At 33.6% G+C, this 16,160-nt stretch overlaps 1 protein-coding gene and 1 non-coding gene across 2 annotated transcripts in view; both read left to right on the top strand.

Annotated features, from left to right (window-relative positions):
• Positions 1–1,504: 1,504 nt before the first annotated feature.
• On the top strand, positions 1,505–1,577 carry TRNAM-CAU (transfer RNA methionine (anticodon CAU)). The gene has a single exon. It is a non-coding gene; the product is annotated as a tRNA-Met (tRNA).
• A 2,335-nt stretch (positions 1,578–3,912) lies between these two features.
• The window catches only part of sowah (ankyrin repeat domain family member sosondowah), a 231,852-nt gene continuing 219,604 nt past the window's right edge, over positions 3,913–16,160 (top strand). The window contains exons 1-2 of the mRNA XM_085818190.1: positions 3,913–4,055; positions 11,945–12,006. Coding sequence (XP_085674316.1) covers positions 3,929–4,055; positions 11,945–12,006 — 189 coding nt within the window. The 5' untranslated portion in view covers positions 3,913–3,928. The remainder of the gene's footprint in view (positions 4,056–11,944; positions 12,007–16,160) is intronic.

Genomic DNA, 16,160 nt, shown 5'->3' with positions numbered 1-16,160 from the left:
ATTTTTGCGGTAAAGTTACAAAACTATACAAATTGCTTTTATCCATTACACTATGAATGTTTCTCTCATGCGAAAGTGTCCCGTTTTTCGAATTGTATGGAACTGTCATGTGTCGAAATACTATCAGAAAACTGTAAAGCGAGCTTCGGAATGTAAACAAAAAACACCCCAGTTGGTGACCAAAGCTTCGAAGCAGTGCTTCACTTCTAGCGCCGGTTTGGCCACTCCTTCCTTTCTTACCTTCCTGATTCCTTCCCAAAGGGGAACTTCACACAAGGGTTATGGGTTATTTAGTTATGGCAAAGCACACGAGGGCTATCTGTAAGGATCTTAAGTTTTACTAACGTTTATTTTATTTTAAATCTTTACTATCACTTCTTATTTTCTACTTCCGGCCAGAATTAAAAGCTTTAACTTATTTATGCAAATTTGTCTTGCGAACGCCAAGTACTTAAGTTGTGGCTTTTTGCCAAGCAAGAGAGAGGAAGGAGTTAGTAGAAGCAGGCCGCTTGCCTTAGCAGTTTTACTCGGTTGCTGGTTGCCTTCAAGGCCAGAGGGTTCATCCTCTTGATAATTTTAAACGTATCGTAGTGTTAACAGTTCTCTGTAGTACATACGGCCTTTCTGTTAATTTACAGCCAATCTTCAAGTAGACACTTGTTTATTAATAAAAAGTTAGCTTAGTTAGAATTTAGTTAATATTTTTATATTCTTACGTTCAGACCACAAGTGGTTGGTCTCTGTATTCCGAAGTCCGGAAATCATTGTAAAGAGAGAAAAATAAAGGGTTTCGTATACCCTTCCTGTGTATCTTGTCTACTTCCTACATTTATTGAACATAGCTTTAGTAAGCTCCCTGTTCCGAGTCAGGTCATGTAATGTTCCCAAAGCAAGTAAGGAGAAACACTGAACCTGATATATCTGCCTAAAGGAAGGGATGCCTTCGTGGAGGACTTTCTAAGGAAAACTGGCTCATATACATGTTACACATGAGGAAAACCACGGAAACTCCCGTGCAGCCAGCCCGTTCGCGGGATTCGAACCTCAGACCGAACTACCAGCGTTCAGCGTCTTTACCGCTCGGCCGCTGGTGGGCCCCACACAGGGTGAAAGCATTTCGCTTTACTAAGTAGGTTATTGTTAGCGCTGTAGCATTCAATATGCCATAGGAGAAAGGGAAAGCATTCCAGGAGAAATTTGTAGACACAAGTGCTTTCGATGTTTGGGGAAAAGAGATTCTCCCTCTCTCGATGCGAAAGAGTTAACTTGGACGGAAATGGAATTTGTTACAACGTTGCACTCTTTCATATCTGTTGTCAGTAATTTAAAAGACATTTTGAAACACACACGGAACGATAATAAGTTTTTAAAATATAATAACACAAAAATTGAAAGGGAACATTTATCCAGAGCCACAAATAATCCTTCAAAGAGCCGCATGTGGGTCGCGAGCCGCAGGTTGCTCCCCCTGGTATATAAGGTATTTCCCCCTCCTTCTTAGCATGCTTTCGTGGTGTAGTGGTGAGCACGCTCGACGCATATTCGAGAGGTCCGAGGTTCGAGTCCCGGTGAGGGCATTGCTCATTTTTCATCTCTCCTGCTTCCAAAAAATACCTAAATGTCTCTACAATCGGAATATATTAGGAAATTATTGCCGGTATCATTTTCGCATCACAAGTCGAAGGACATTCTGCTGTATGATTTATCACCAATGTTATTGCATTAATAGGGTGGCATCTCGCAGCAATTAAACAGGATGAAGCATCTACCTCTGCCCGTTCACAAAGGGCGAATACTTTTAGGGAGTAATGTCGCAGTCCTCCTTTGATCTGTCGATTTTTCCCAATCCAATAAGTATGGAGCATATTAGGATATTAGCTGCAGACATATTTGAAAATACGTGAAGGTTTAGAGTAAATATAGAGTATCTTGAAGCAAATCCAGAAGGACATTTGTGGTATTTCCATGAGTTCATGCCAGGCCAGGGAGATTATGTCATTTATTGAAACATAGGAAGCTATGCAACGTTATGATACGTAACGGTTCTACATCTAAATTTGCAGAATAAATGGACTAATTGCTTTTCAGTTTTGTTTAATTTATCTTGGTGATCTAAATGCTCGTGTCAATTTTCATCAAAATTGAATAATTTTTCTAGAACCGCGATTTTTTTTTTTTTTTTTTTTTTCAGAGTGTACATAAATTAAGAAGAACAAAGTAAAACAATTTTCTTTTGGCAATATGTGGGTTTAGTGACTCCCTCGTTTTTTTTTTTCCCCTGAACGGTTCTTGAATTTAAAACAAAAAAATGACATGAAAATTGCCCTTTTAGCACATGTTTTGTCATTTGTTTAAATGCACTTTGCATTAAAGCAAGGTGAAGTGTCTTTTATTTTACTAAGAAGGTCATTTTATTGTATATTTTTGTGCATATACAGAGGACTGTTTACTTTCGCAGGACATCCAGTGTCGTCCATCCTGTCACACCCACAGTGAATTGTTCATAGACACTTGACACTTTTCTTTTGTCAAAAGAAACGCACAAGTAAAAAAAAAAAAAAAAAAAAAAAATATGGTTCATATTCCAATGAATTCTTTTCGGTGGTGCTCCAGTCCATAATTAATCGAATCGAGAATAAAGTTGCGCCATACCTGACAAAATGATATAGTTCTTTTAAATTCTTGATAGAAAACTTTCTAATTTACTTGAAATTATATTCCAATAAATTAGAAAAATTAGCGTAAATTAGTATATTAGAATATGTAGAAAAAAGGATATTACGCAAAATCATTTAAGAAATTAAATTTTGAAAATTAAACATACATCACAAAACTCAATTATATAGATTAAAAATAAATAATAAAAAAAAAGAACAATAAATTGGAAATATATTTAGCTATTAAATTGATCGTATTAAGCTAATTTAAGACATTCTGCATTTCACTTATGATTTAGCGATTTCAAAATTATTGCAGTTTATAAAAATAGCGTAAAATTTAATTTCATCAATTCCATGCATAGTTACGGTTTAAGAAAAACCATTACAGAATTAGCTGAATTAAAGGTAAAAGAACGTTTACCTAAATCTTTCAACCTTCAACCTCTCTTCATAAAATGAAGCAATTGATATGGGAGTGCAATAAACTATATAATTTCTCAGTTCAAGCAGGAAAACATGATAGACAGAAGTTAAACTGAGCAGAGTTAATGTTAAATATCTCTTTCAGATATAACATTCTCCAATCAGAAAATAAATAAATAAGGAAATTAAATAACTGTTTCAGATTGTTATTCAAAATACGTTCTTAATCTGATACTGTAACTCACGCTACTATGCGTTAAGTTTTATAAATTTTTAGATTTCTCGGCATTAAGTGACTATGAATAATAAGAGATTTATAATCATATTTACGAAGTATTTTTATATAAAATGCAAATTTGAATTCATAACTATCTGTTTACTTTCTGATTCAATTATAAACTACAAGCAGTATTCAGGAGCTTTCCTCTTGCCTCATATAATAATCATCTGGTAAGCCCCGAGAATGTGGTTATAATAGCTTTAAACTTATTGTTTGCTACTAAATTTTCGAATAACGTCAGACATATTGTCGTTCGTGCATAACCATAAAAATATTGCATATTTTCCAAACATTAAATATATTAATATCTAAAAAGAACAGAATAAAATAATATCAGCAATAGCACGTGACAATAAACTAAGTGCGTTACGAGCAATAATATGAACCTTTAAATCTAAATGTGGAAGGAAACGGTATTGTTTACTAATTGAAATCACTTAAGAGCTCAAAACAGGGAAATAGGCCGCCAGAATTAGATTCCGGTTATGACGTAAAAAGCGTCACTTCCGTTACCTCTTAACAGGAACCGGAATCTCGAGTCAGTGGCGGTTGGTTGCTAACAAACATGGCGGATGAGTTGACGTTCACTAGCGAAGCTGTTTTGAAATATTTGGTGGATAACGGTGGTAAAGTCAGCAATCATGAATTGGTAAAACATTTCAAAAAGTTCCTAACAGGGCCAGAAAGTCAGCGTAAGTTTTTATTAGTTATTGGTTAAAGATTTATTTTATAATCATGGTGCATTTATTCGAAGTAGTTCAAACACTTGCTTATTTAATAAGGTTTCACAAACCCGTTAATGTATGGAAAATATTAAACGTTTTCCGGGTTCTTGTTTAGCGGAGCGAAAAAAAATGCTTATTAGATTGGAAAGATATCATTTATTTGACATGAATTTCGTATTTTCATGTAGTTTGGGATATTAATAGTTATCATGTGCTGTTTGTTTACATTCGGTTGATCAGAATTATACAAGGCATATTTGAAAAACATTTATTTATTTGTGATTTTTACAGCTTCGAATGTTTGGAGCAATACGTTAAACATAATATGAGACATAATAAGTATTCCAATTTTAAAAACTTCTGTCATTTTTAAGAACTAGAGAACTCAGCATTAGGGTTTTAGTAAACATACAAGGCTGAATCGATATAATGTAGTATATTGAAGTTAAAATATGTTAACGTTTGCGTACATTTTTTAAGAATTAAAAACTGCTTGAAATTTCATATATAATAATAACGCAAACAGTTTCGGCTGTATTTATTCAGAAATAGGACATGTTTAAAATGATTTATATGCAGTATAATTAATTGTAAATGTATGAAACTTCATTTTTAAGAGATAGGGAAAGTAACGCGAATTTAATGTTTTTATATTCTGCTTTAGTAAGTTTCACATTAAAAAAATACAATTTTTGTGACTGAAAGTTATGTATTTATGAAAATATTTATTAGTTTAATTAACACTCAGCAAAAATTCAGAAGTTTAGAATATTTTTCCCTCTACAAGGGCGTAACATAATTATGATACTGGATAGTAAATAAATAGAGGTTTGTCATTGTGAGAGTTTATTTTTTATCTTAATTTTTATACTTTAGAATATATTGTGAATAAGGCAGTTGGTTCGACAAAGCATGCGAGAGCTCTAAGTAAGTTTTGTCTCAAACTTTGATCGAAAACAACTTAAGGGATGAAATCTCATGTATCTGCCTTTATCACTTGCCTCTCTAGAGAACGTACAGATCAATAGATTTTACGTTTCCCATTCTGTGAGGATATTGCCATCACAAACATCTATGCCTTGCACATGATCTGAATCTGAGTTATTGGCTTGATTAGCTACTATATTAAATGGAATGGCTTATTTTAAATATCATATGATATATAAAAGATTTAATTTCAAAACATTAAAATTATGTAGTACGTAAATACTTTATATCATGGATGAAAATTTACATCTGGTCATAGCCAAAGTCAACTGTATTGAAAGGAATGTCTTGCTCGATAGCATTAATTTCTCAAGCAATAAATATTACCAGATGAGTTTTTCGACAACAACTTGTACTAAATTTTAGGTAGTTGAAAAAAAGGTATTCGCATATTATTGCAACCATCTTTGTGCAGTTTGGTGAATTTTACAGAAGAAAAAGGACAATTACTTTTATCGTAAAAAATGATGTATTATGTACATACATATTATAAGTTTCAACTATATATTCCAAAAGACAATCCATAAACCTGGTTACAAACAAGTTTTTTTTATAAGGGAAATTTCATAGCTATCATTTTTGATAAACAGTATTGTTTAGTGATTTTGTGACAAAATAATGTATTTCTGGAAAAATTTTACTTCTCTTTCTTTTATTGTATGAAAATCCCTCAAGCACAAATTTTAAAAATCCAGTTCAAGACAAAAATATAATCATAATTTTTCTATTAGAAATTAGAATACAACAAAAGGAACACGTACAAAAATGACGACGATGAAAGCTAAATGTATTTGTCATGTGTGTAATGTGTAGTTGCCTGAATAGTTAGTTATTTTGGGGTTGGTTACCAGAATTTTGTGTATTCTGAAGATTTGGCAACTTTGAATTTTGTGCTTTCTGAAGATAAGGTGGTTATGATAATACGCAAGTACCAAAAGAATTTGGTTTAAATTTTAAGGCTATTCATGTATTCTGTTCCTAAAATGTGTTTTAATTGGAATACTATATCTTTGCATGAACAACTTGATAAATTTACCTTTTAAACATGTATCTTCTAATCACAATTGCAAAATTATTTATTATCATGCATATGAGTTGCAAATTTATTAATATCATTTAAAGTGTTATTAGGTATTTACTTTACATTATAAACTTAGTTTAAATAATTAAAAAATAAAGAAACTATTTTGTTAAAATTTTAATTGCATTCTTTGGCACTTACGTATTATCCTGTTGACCACTGGTGGAAATTTTGGCAATGGTCGCCAGTCATTATCGCCGAATTCTAAAGGAAGTAGTCATTCATAATGGCATTAAATTGCACTACTTGGCCAGACAATGGTATAATATGTATCTACTTGACAATGGTATAATATGTATCTACTTTTTTCTAAAATATTTCCTTTACCATGCTGGAACTTTCTTTACTTTATTATAAATTTACACTCATGTCCATAAACTAAGGATAATGCAAAATCAAGCAAAGGAAGAGTTAGAAGCAAAAAAATTTGACTTATTCATAAAGCTTATTTATTAAACAAAATGTAAAGAGCAAAAAAAGATGCTATATGTTTGATATTATTAAAAAAATTAGCGATTTTTTTCTTCCTGGAGCAAATTACAAAAAAAAAAAAAAAAAAAAAAAAAAACCTATTTACAAAAAATCAATATTACATGGTTGGTATGATTGTTAATATACTGTATGTCTCCCAGACGATGCAATACAGTCCGTACAACACCTAGGCATGCTGAGTGTCAAATTATCGATCTGATCTTGGGGGATATTACACCACTCAAAAAGCAATGCTCCCCGAAGTTCCGGTAGACATGTAGGAGGAGGTTGATGGGCTGCAACTCGTCGGCCAAGCATGTCCCACACGTGCTGTACTGGATTCAAGCTCGGTGAGAATGCTGGCCAGTCCATACGAGTGATATCCTCCAATTGAAGGCATTCGCTTACAAACAAGTTTTTTTTTACAAGATGTTTGCACGGTGAGGACGAGCGTTGTCATCCATAAACACAAATTGTGCGCCCATGGCACACCGAAACAAACATACATGTTGTTCCAGAATGACGTCCCGATAGATTTGGCTTGTCATAGTTCCAATTTGAACATGCAGGTCAGTTCTGGAACCCAGAACGAGCACTCCTGCACCCCAAATGAGCACTCCAGAACACCCCAAACGAGCACTCCTGCACCACCGTAATGGTGTCGTTCAATGATGTTTTCTTAGTGGTAACGGGTACCTGGAGCTCTCCATATGAATGTCTGGTGAGAATCAGACTGCAAGCTAAACCTGGACTCGTCGGAAAACATCACTGAAGCCCACTGTTGCAGTGTCCACAATGCATGCTCTCGAGGCTCGAGGCTAACCGCAGGCGACAGTGAATTGCAGTAAGTGGAACACATCTGACAGGTCTACGAACATATAGACCAATCTGTTCTAAGAATCTGTACACGGTCTGCCTTGAAATTGTCGTACCAGTGGCTGAAGAGAGCTGACGAGACAGGTCTGAGGCTGTGCTCCGCCTGTTTCTTTTGGCAGTAACTGCCAGATACTGGCTCTCATTTGGCTTTGTAACTCTGGGGCGACCTGTGCTGTAATGTCTACTCACATTACCATCATCTTGGAATCATTGCCAAAGCCTAGAGATGACACTCTGAGCAATTCCAAATTCTTCTGATACTTCCAGTTGGGCACGTCCACATTCCAGACGGCCGATAATTCTACCACGTAAAAAATCATTCAAATGCGTCCTTTGTGTCATAACTATTCAGTTATTCCACTGAAATGCTTATAAAGCACCTGCGAACAATTTTACTTCTTTGCCTGTATTCCTTATATATCACTCTCTTACACACTCGTCATTGTGACGTACCATCAGTGTCATGTGGTTGCTTCCTGAAATTTGCATATGATTCTTGAAGATATGTGTAGTGATTTTACATTTGATATATTTATTTTAGAGTCCGATTTCTGCGTGACTCCGAATTATCCTTAATTTATGAATATGAGTGTATTTTCTGAATTGGTAGAACAATGTGACGGTATCCATGTTTAGCTTATTATAATTTAAAGTGATTGTGTTATATGTGTATGTAAATAGTTATCAACCTGTATGTTCTCTGGTACTTTTAGATTAACTACACCTACATAAAAAGTCACCAGCCCATTTCTGACTCTACAGATTGGTAAAAAATCATTTATTTGGCTTGTAGGTATCAATCTGTTCATCAGTACATTGTTGGCCACTAAAATTATTACACAATGAAGGCCGTATGTAACAAATGTTAAATTTGTATGTGAAGTACTTCATACTGGGATGTACAAATGATTATCATTCCAATGCATGCATACAAAGCAGGTATGAGTAATGCCATTAATATTGTTTATAAATGGGAGGAGGGAATATGCAGCTTCTATTAGTTCGAGGACAGGAGCACCAATAGGTAGAAGACTGTCTTAACTCCTTCGCCTACTGATTTTAGCTGGGCATATTGGAATGGCCTTCACGCCTAGGGTAACCCTACCAGGAGTGAATATCCAATGTACTTCACACCCATTCTGCCCAGGAACACCCTCCTGCCACGATGAGGCAAACATCAGGACTTGGGAGGGACTTTTATGACTTTGTTGACTCGCATCAGGTGTCTGCCAAGCATATATTAGGCTGTTTGGGGCCTCTCTAGGAAAGATATTTACTCCAATCCTCTCCAACTTTATTAGAGTCAATGGTCTTTTGGACCTTGTCTGACTTCGTCAGAAACTGGAGCAAAAGCCACAAAATAAATGGGAAGATTAAGCAGAGAGTGCCTCATGTGGAAATCTCATTTGAATGTAGGTTATTTGTGTAAAGGTCATGCTATGCTTTGTGTGAGAAAGAACTTCTATCAGCACATGTCAGACTTATACTGTGACAGTATCGGAGGCTATTCAGACTGCGATTTATTATTTGGCAATTTTCTGCTCATGTTGGTTGAGATCCAATATTATCAGGTGAATATAAAACTGACATTCGAAGAGGGCCATACTCAATAATTTGCAGGATCTCTGCAGCTCTGAGCCACCAGAGCCTGAGAGGACAGGCATGTTGTTCTCTCTAGGCTTTGCAAAATCGTGCATCATGCACCCTGAATGAGAAACTTAGCTGGTGTATGGGACAAGTATTTACATGGACAGGGCAATAATGTCTGCAGCATTACTCATTGCCAGCACACTGACCATTGCTGTGGCTTCCCTTGATGCTACAGCAGAGATAGGCACATCTACATTAGCATGAAAACAATGACTGATGCAGCAGTGACACCATGTCTCATATTTAGACACATCCTGGTTCTGCATACAGTATTATGTTGGATGTATCTATGTGTAGAGGCAAAAGATAATGGATGTGGCCAGTTTGCATTCATTTCATGGTACAGGCACAGCACTTGGCATACTTGTATGAAGGGCTGTCGAGTTGGAATCGGAGTCGGGCAGATTTTGGGGTAAAAGGAGTCGGAGCTGGAGTCTAAAAACAGGTCAAGTCAGACCCCAGTTTTTGTTGGACAGTTTAAATTTGAAATGAAATTAAAATGAATTGAAAAAAATTAGTGACAAGCTGATTTATTATTTTTATTTTTGAACTATATACATTAATAAATAGTTATTTTCTATTTTATTGATATATTAATAAATAAACATAAGGGAGGAGAATGGATGTGATATTTGCCATTATTGATTAAACTGATTCATTTGGCTACAAATCTCACTGATAAATTTAGGTAAGCAGCAATAGCCACAAGAACTTTCAAAATTGATGCATATATGAGGGCGTCGGAGTATTTAAAATTCCGCTAGTCAGAATCGGAGTCGGTCATTTTCCCTGCTGACTCCACAGCCCTGCTTGTATGGGCTGTCATTGGATACACATCCCAGATGCCTCTTATTTGTATAGTCGGTAATGTAGACAGCTGTCATCGAGGTCTGTGCATGCCCTGTTTTCAAGGCCTGCATAATGCCATCTTTCAACAAGATAATGCATGACTGCATGTTGTCCATGCTGTCTTGATCTTGCTTGATACCGAAGATGCTTGACTGCAGTCCTAACTAGCACGTTCTCCAGACCTCATCTGGTCGTGGGTTGCAGAGAGACTGGTGTGGCACTACTTGCTATATAGTTACAATAGTTGATAAACATGATTGATAAACTCTGGTATAGAGTTGAAGCCACATAGAATAAAGCACTGTATTTGTCACCCAAGCTCGCTTTGACTCACTGCTCAGATGGAGCCACTGTTGCTGCTAGAAGCAACAGCTCTGTGTATTGAATTTTAAATGCTATGTATCCCAAATCACCTGCAAATTTAATCACACATACTTTATATGTAGAATAAATAAAATTCTACTATGTGCTTTCCTTCTTGGCGTAATAGCCAGCAGTGTAATAATAAAAGGATGCATTTTGCAAAAAACAAGGAATTTTTTGAGAAAAAATTTAAATCTATATGACCAATATTTACATTTTTACAACTGGACAGGGGTTGCTGATCAATGAAATAACAGTTAAATATAAATCATGTAAGTGATATGAATCATACATACATATATGTAATATAAATCATGCAAACACTTACTAAACATGTGTATGGTTGTCATCTGCATATTTAAAAATAAACCAAAAACACAATAATTGAGTGTTTAAACCGGAGATGTGGCTAATCAGAAATTTCTGCTTTCTACTAAATTTTTACTGCAAATTTTTACTATAGTGAAATAAAAGAATTACTGAATTTTATAGTAAAATAAATGAATATATTTTACTATAGCTAATATTGGTGGATTTGTTTTTATATTGTAAACATATTATCCTGTAATATCTTAGATGGCTATTTTATGTATGGGTATTTATTTTGAGATTTCATGATAGTTAATTTTCTTCTGCAAATTTTCACAGGACTAGTTTCAATGGTTTTACCAAACCATCATCTTCAGCTAGCAAAGTGCAAATGACACTTTGAACCAGCTGAGGATAATGGTTCGGTAAAACCATCAAAACTAGTCCTGTGAAAATTTACAAATATAATGCTGATTGTTGTTGTTTGACTTAAATTAATAACTATATTATTAACTAATATTTAAATTAATATTTGTTTGACGTGTTATTTTATCTTAATTTCTCCTGTTAGTTTCACATTTTCATGATTCTGACAGAAGACATATGTAAATATTATATTTTGTGCCATTAGTACTGTATATAATGTTCTCTATAATGCAGCATAATTGGTGAAAGAAATTCACATAAAAAGTGTTTTAATGCATTAATAACGAATGGTGTTTTAAAAGTCTGTGAGAATTTAACAATAGGGTAATGTTTTGAATGAGGAAAGATTTTATATGCCTTTCTTTTAATATTTAAAAGTAATTAAAGTTGTAATGCATATTTAACTATAAAAGTAAACATATATATTTTTTTTTTATTCTAATAATGCTAGCAATCATAAATGCATGATTTAAATAAAATCCAAGCAGTCATGTACCAACATATATACATGTAACATAGGAAACCTCATTCGTTAATCACACATTGCTTTTTCTTTCATTGAATACTTATGCAGGACAACCAACTTCTGAAGTTTTGCATAAGATGAGGCAAAAAATGCAAACTAGTTTAAGATTATCAGTATCTGAGTTTTAATAATTTAAAGAGTAAGATATCTATGACTGGATAAATAGAATGATTGAAAAAAGTAGAATTGTTCTGTACTAGCAAAACATATGGTTATTCAAAAGAATGTTCCTAGGCTGCAACACAAATCCTTTTCCTAGAAGATGAAAATTCTGTTACATTGCAAAATATTCACCTTTTCTTTTTTTTTTTCTTACAGCTGATGCTCGAGCAGTATTTAAAGAATATGTGAATGCTGTAGCTACAATTAAACAAGAAGATGTAAGTATCAGTTTCTCATCTTTTTTTTTTCTTTTTGTCTTGCCAATTACTTATAAAAGACTACACATCCAAATTACTTTACTTGTATATTAACTAACACCTGTCATAATTTTGCCACTTTTACAATGCTGGACAAAGAAATTTTCACATCCTGGCAGTAAGAATCTCTGGACATCTTTAATATAATATTAGTAAAATGTAAAACAGCTTATTTAAATTAATTTTTTGGTTCATTTAGCATTCTTCTCCATTAAGCTCAACATTCCAAAGGGCTGCTTATGTAGTCCATCTTTTAATTTGGTGCTGATTTTTGGCAGTAATGTATCAGTAAATTTGTCTTATTGTTGCAGTAACCTTTTAGGTTGGTTGATTTAATTAAGGCTATCTGCCGAGGGAAGGATGCCTTCCTGGAGAATGTTTCAAGGGAAACTGACTCATAGTCTCATTGAACATAAAGGGAAACTATGAAAATACTATGCAACCGTCCCACTAGGATTTAGTTGTTTGCTGATATTTTGTGATTTAGCTTTGTTTTGTAGGTGGTAACAGAGAATAAACATTTGACAATTGATAAGATGATCCACTTCTTTCAAATTGATTGCCTTCTTTCATTTTGACAATTCCTTTAATCAATATTATGCTTCCACATTATGCTTTTGTGAATGATATGCACTTTCACCAGCAGTGACTTCTGTTTTAGTAAATTTCTAAGGTAACCTACTTATAAAATTTTAGTAACCTACTTATAAAATTACTATTAGTAACCTACTTATATACTATTTTAGTAACCTGCTATTAGTAAACCTACTTATAAAATTGGGTTGAGAATGTGAGAGGTAAGAAACAGCAAATGGAGTTAAATAAAGTGCGAGCAGAAAAGGGTATGATTATTCATAAATTCTGTCTATATTTTTATTAATAGGTTATTATAGTTATTCATTGAAGTATTTTCTTATTTATATTTATTATAGCTTTGTTAGTTATCCAATCAATGCTAAATAGGCATACCATTACTAAGAAGTTATTATTTGAAACATTTTATTGCTGGTATAATACTATTATTGTTAAATTATGATCCAAAAATGATAAGTCTAGGTTACTATATAAGGAAACTCTTTATTACATTGGAGCGGTAAAGTCGCTGAACACTGGTAGTTCGGTCCGAGGTTCGAATCCTGCGAACGGGCTGGCTGCATGGGCGTTTTCGTGGTTTTCCCCATGTGTAACGTGTATACGAGGTCAGTTTCCCTTCGAAAGTCCTCCACGAAAGCATCCATTCCCTTAGGCAGATAGCCCTAGTGTGCTTTGCCATAATTAAATAAACCAAACCAACCTTTATTACATAGATACATTTTTCAAATGGTATATTTATTGTATGCTTTAGTTTTTATTAATTTTTTGTATGCATATATATTATGTCAATTATTCAGTACTCCAAATTCGTGCTCGTTACTCTTTCATATATGTATATTTAATTACAGTGTTATTAAAATTAATCATATAAAAAGGGAAGAGAGAGAGGCTTTTTAGAACATTAATTTGTGCATTGTCATTATAACAGTTTGGAATATAGCTAATATGGAATATAGCTAATATGGAACTGTGCAAGTAATTCAATTTAATACATATTGTACCTTTAGATATACTTTTCCAACTTATAAAAAAATATCTGTTATATTTTTAATACATATATTAAATGTCAATAGTAGGAAATGTTTTTAAGGGCTGTATACTGTAGTCTTGTGAATAGTATTATGTTTACTTTTAACTTAAAACTCTCGTTTCATTAATGTGTAAATTTAAAAACAAATTCCTCAAACATTGATGTTAAAGAAGTTTTTTTTAGGTACCTGTATTTTTCCTAATTATGTTATTGAATTTTTGTTAAAATATTTAGAAATAAACTAAAATTAATTGTATTTGAATCCCTCCTACTTTCTTCTTCGTGTGACTCTTACCTGTCTAAACAAAAATGGGGCTCTTCTTATATATAGGTACAAATTAACATGCCTTTGAAGACCTTGACTGACCAAAGGCTGAGTGGAGGAAATTGAATATAAGCTGGTTTTGCTTAAAAAGACCTCCACAAAGGCATTCTACTCCTGAAGTAGATAGGATCATTGCATTTTTAAAATAAAATTTACATTTATGTAACTAATATTTAAATTTCTTAAATATCAAATCTGCATGAAGAACAGTATTCTATTTTTTTTCAGCAGTATATAATACTTTGGGAAAGGTGGATAGGATAGACACATTTATTTATTATACAGGTATATGTTTTATTTACTGTTAATGTTGTTTTATTATGGATATCTCATGTAAGCTTAATTGAAGTTAGTAACACTTTTGTAATAGAGACCCTATCTTATTTTGCCTTATGTTTGCAAAGATAATAACATTGAGTGATATCATTGTACTTTTTTTTTACTGACGTTAGAAACATCTTTTAGGGAAGATTTTCCAAAATTTTTTGGAACATTAAATTAGAATATCAAGTACCTGTCACCCTCTACTGTAGCGAATATTGCCATTGCAACAACATTGCATTTTCTTATACCGGTGACTGAAAACTTGTAGGTTATTAATTAAAAAGCTGATTTACTACTATTAAAACAATGTGCAGTCGAAAGTCGAAAATGATCTATAATCCGGACATCAAAGCTACAAATTTTCTGCGCATGCGTCAACGCATGCGCGTAATACCTTTACGCGTGCGCATAATATGTTTACGCATGCGCGTTTAATGTATAACGGACAGTATAAGCTAAGCTAAAATTATCTAAGTATCTATTTCAGTTAATGTTGCATGCGTTGTTAATTAATCTTCGAATTGGATCCGGCTTATTATTTTTTGCAGAGAGTTAGAGCAATTTTATAAAGGTGAGCTTGAACTTTCGATTATGTCGAATAGAATTTCCGATTCTGGAGCTGCCAAAGGATCTATCTACAAAGTGAAAGCATGTTTCGATGTCCATCAAACAAAAAGTGGAATTGCTGCAAAAAATGGATAAAGGCATATCCTTTGTTTTTCTAACCATTCCGAAATCTGTTTATCAATTTCGCGCTGCTCTGCGGGGGTCGGGGAAACATCGCGGCGCGCAATGAACTGGAAGTTGATCTGTTAGCACTATCCTTATCTTCAGGGCAGATGTTTCATCAAATACACGTCAAATAGTTTTCTGGTTTCAATTTTCTAATTTCGAACTAGAATTAATTCGTAACATTACGAACATTACGAATGTATGCTTTACGCATGCGCGCATTGAAAGAAATGTTTAATAAAGTAAACAAATAAATATTAAGCTTTTTTTTTTTTTTTAAATTTTGATACCCTTTAGATCATAATTGTTCTTTATTTCATAAATTATGGTTTCATATTTTTAATTTTATAATTTCTGCATGCCATCTTACCAGATTTAAATTGATGATCTATAATCCGGAAAAACCGATAATCCGGAATCGCCGAAGTCAAGACGAGTCCGGATTAAAGACTTTTGACTGTATAAATGTCTAGTTGCAGCTCCTGGATATTCCTAGTTTTATTATGGGCCCCCTAACTAGCATGAAGTTTTATCACCTTTATTGTATATTGTCAATTTACAGACAATTCTTTCTAAATTTTTTAACACTGAGAGTCCAGGGGGCATGCCATGTAGAAACAAGCTGGTTCTTGTGGAGTAGCAGGGGAGCCATTCTTTGAGGTATAAGAACCGAAGATTTATCATGTCTTTCGTTAACTAAAGTGACTAGTAAATTATATTGTGTTGACCAGAGTTTGTGCTATGAGTGATATTGAATTGATAAGGTAAGGCTTGTTCTCCTTGTTTGACACAAATGTCCCATATAGAGGAAACTGGAGAAACAAGAGGAAAATGTTGGTGGTTAAGTCAAATGAAATATCTTTCTTTTTCTATCTTGAGTGGTGACATGTTTGATTTTCGTATTTGGAGTATTTCACTATCGGAGTACTGGGGAGATTATATGTAATTATGTTATCCCACACGGTTTCTTTATACTTTTATTTTCCAAAATTAGTATTAAAAAGTTCTTTTTTTAATCTGAAATATACTGTCCTTTATCCAGTGGTGTTTCTTATTAGCTACAGTGAGATTTTATTCCGCCAAGGTTTGAATTATAAACTTGAATAATTA

Source organism: Stegodyphus dumicola, chromosome 6 (assembly GCF_044657685.1).
Source record: "Stegodyphus dumicola isolate Sdum_Otavi_A_Nest chromosome 6, ASM4465768v1".
Classification (NCBI taxonomy): domain Eukaryota; kingdom Metazoa; phylum Arthropoda; class Arachnida; order Araneae; family Eresidae; genus Stegodyphus; species Stegodyphus dumicola.
The sequence above is the reverse complement of the archived record's forward strand: the minus strand, read 5'-3'. Positions and strand labels throughout refer to the sequence as shown.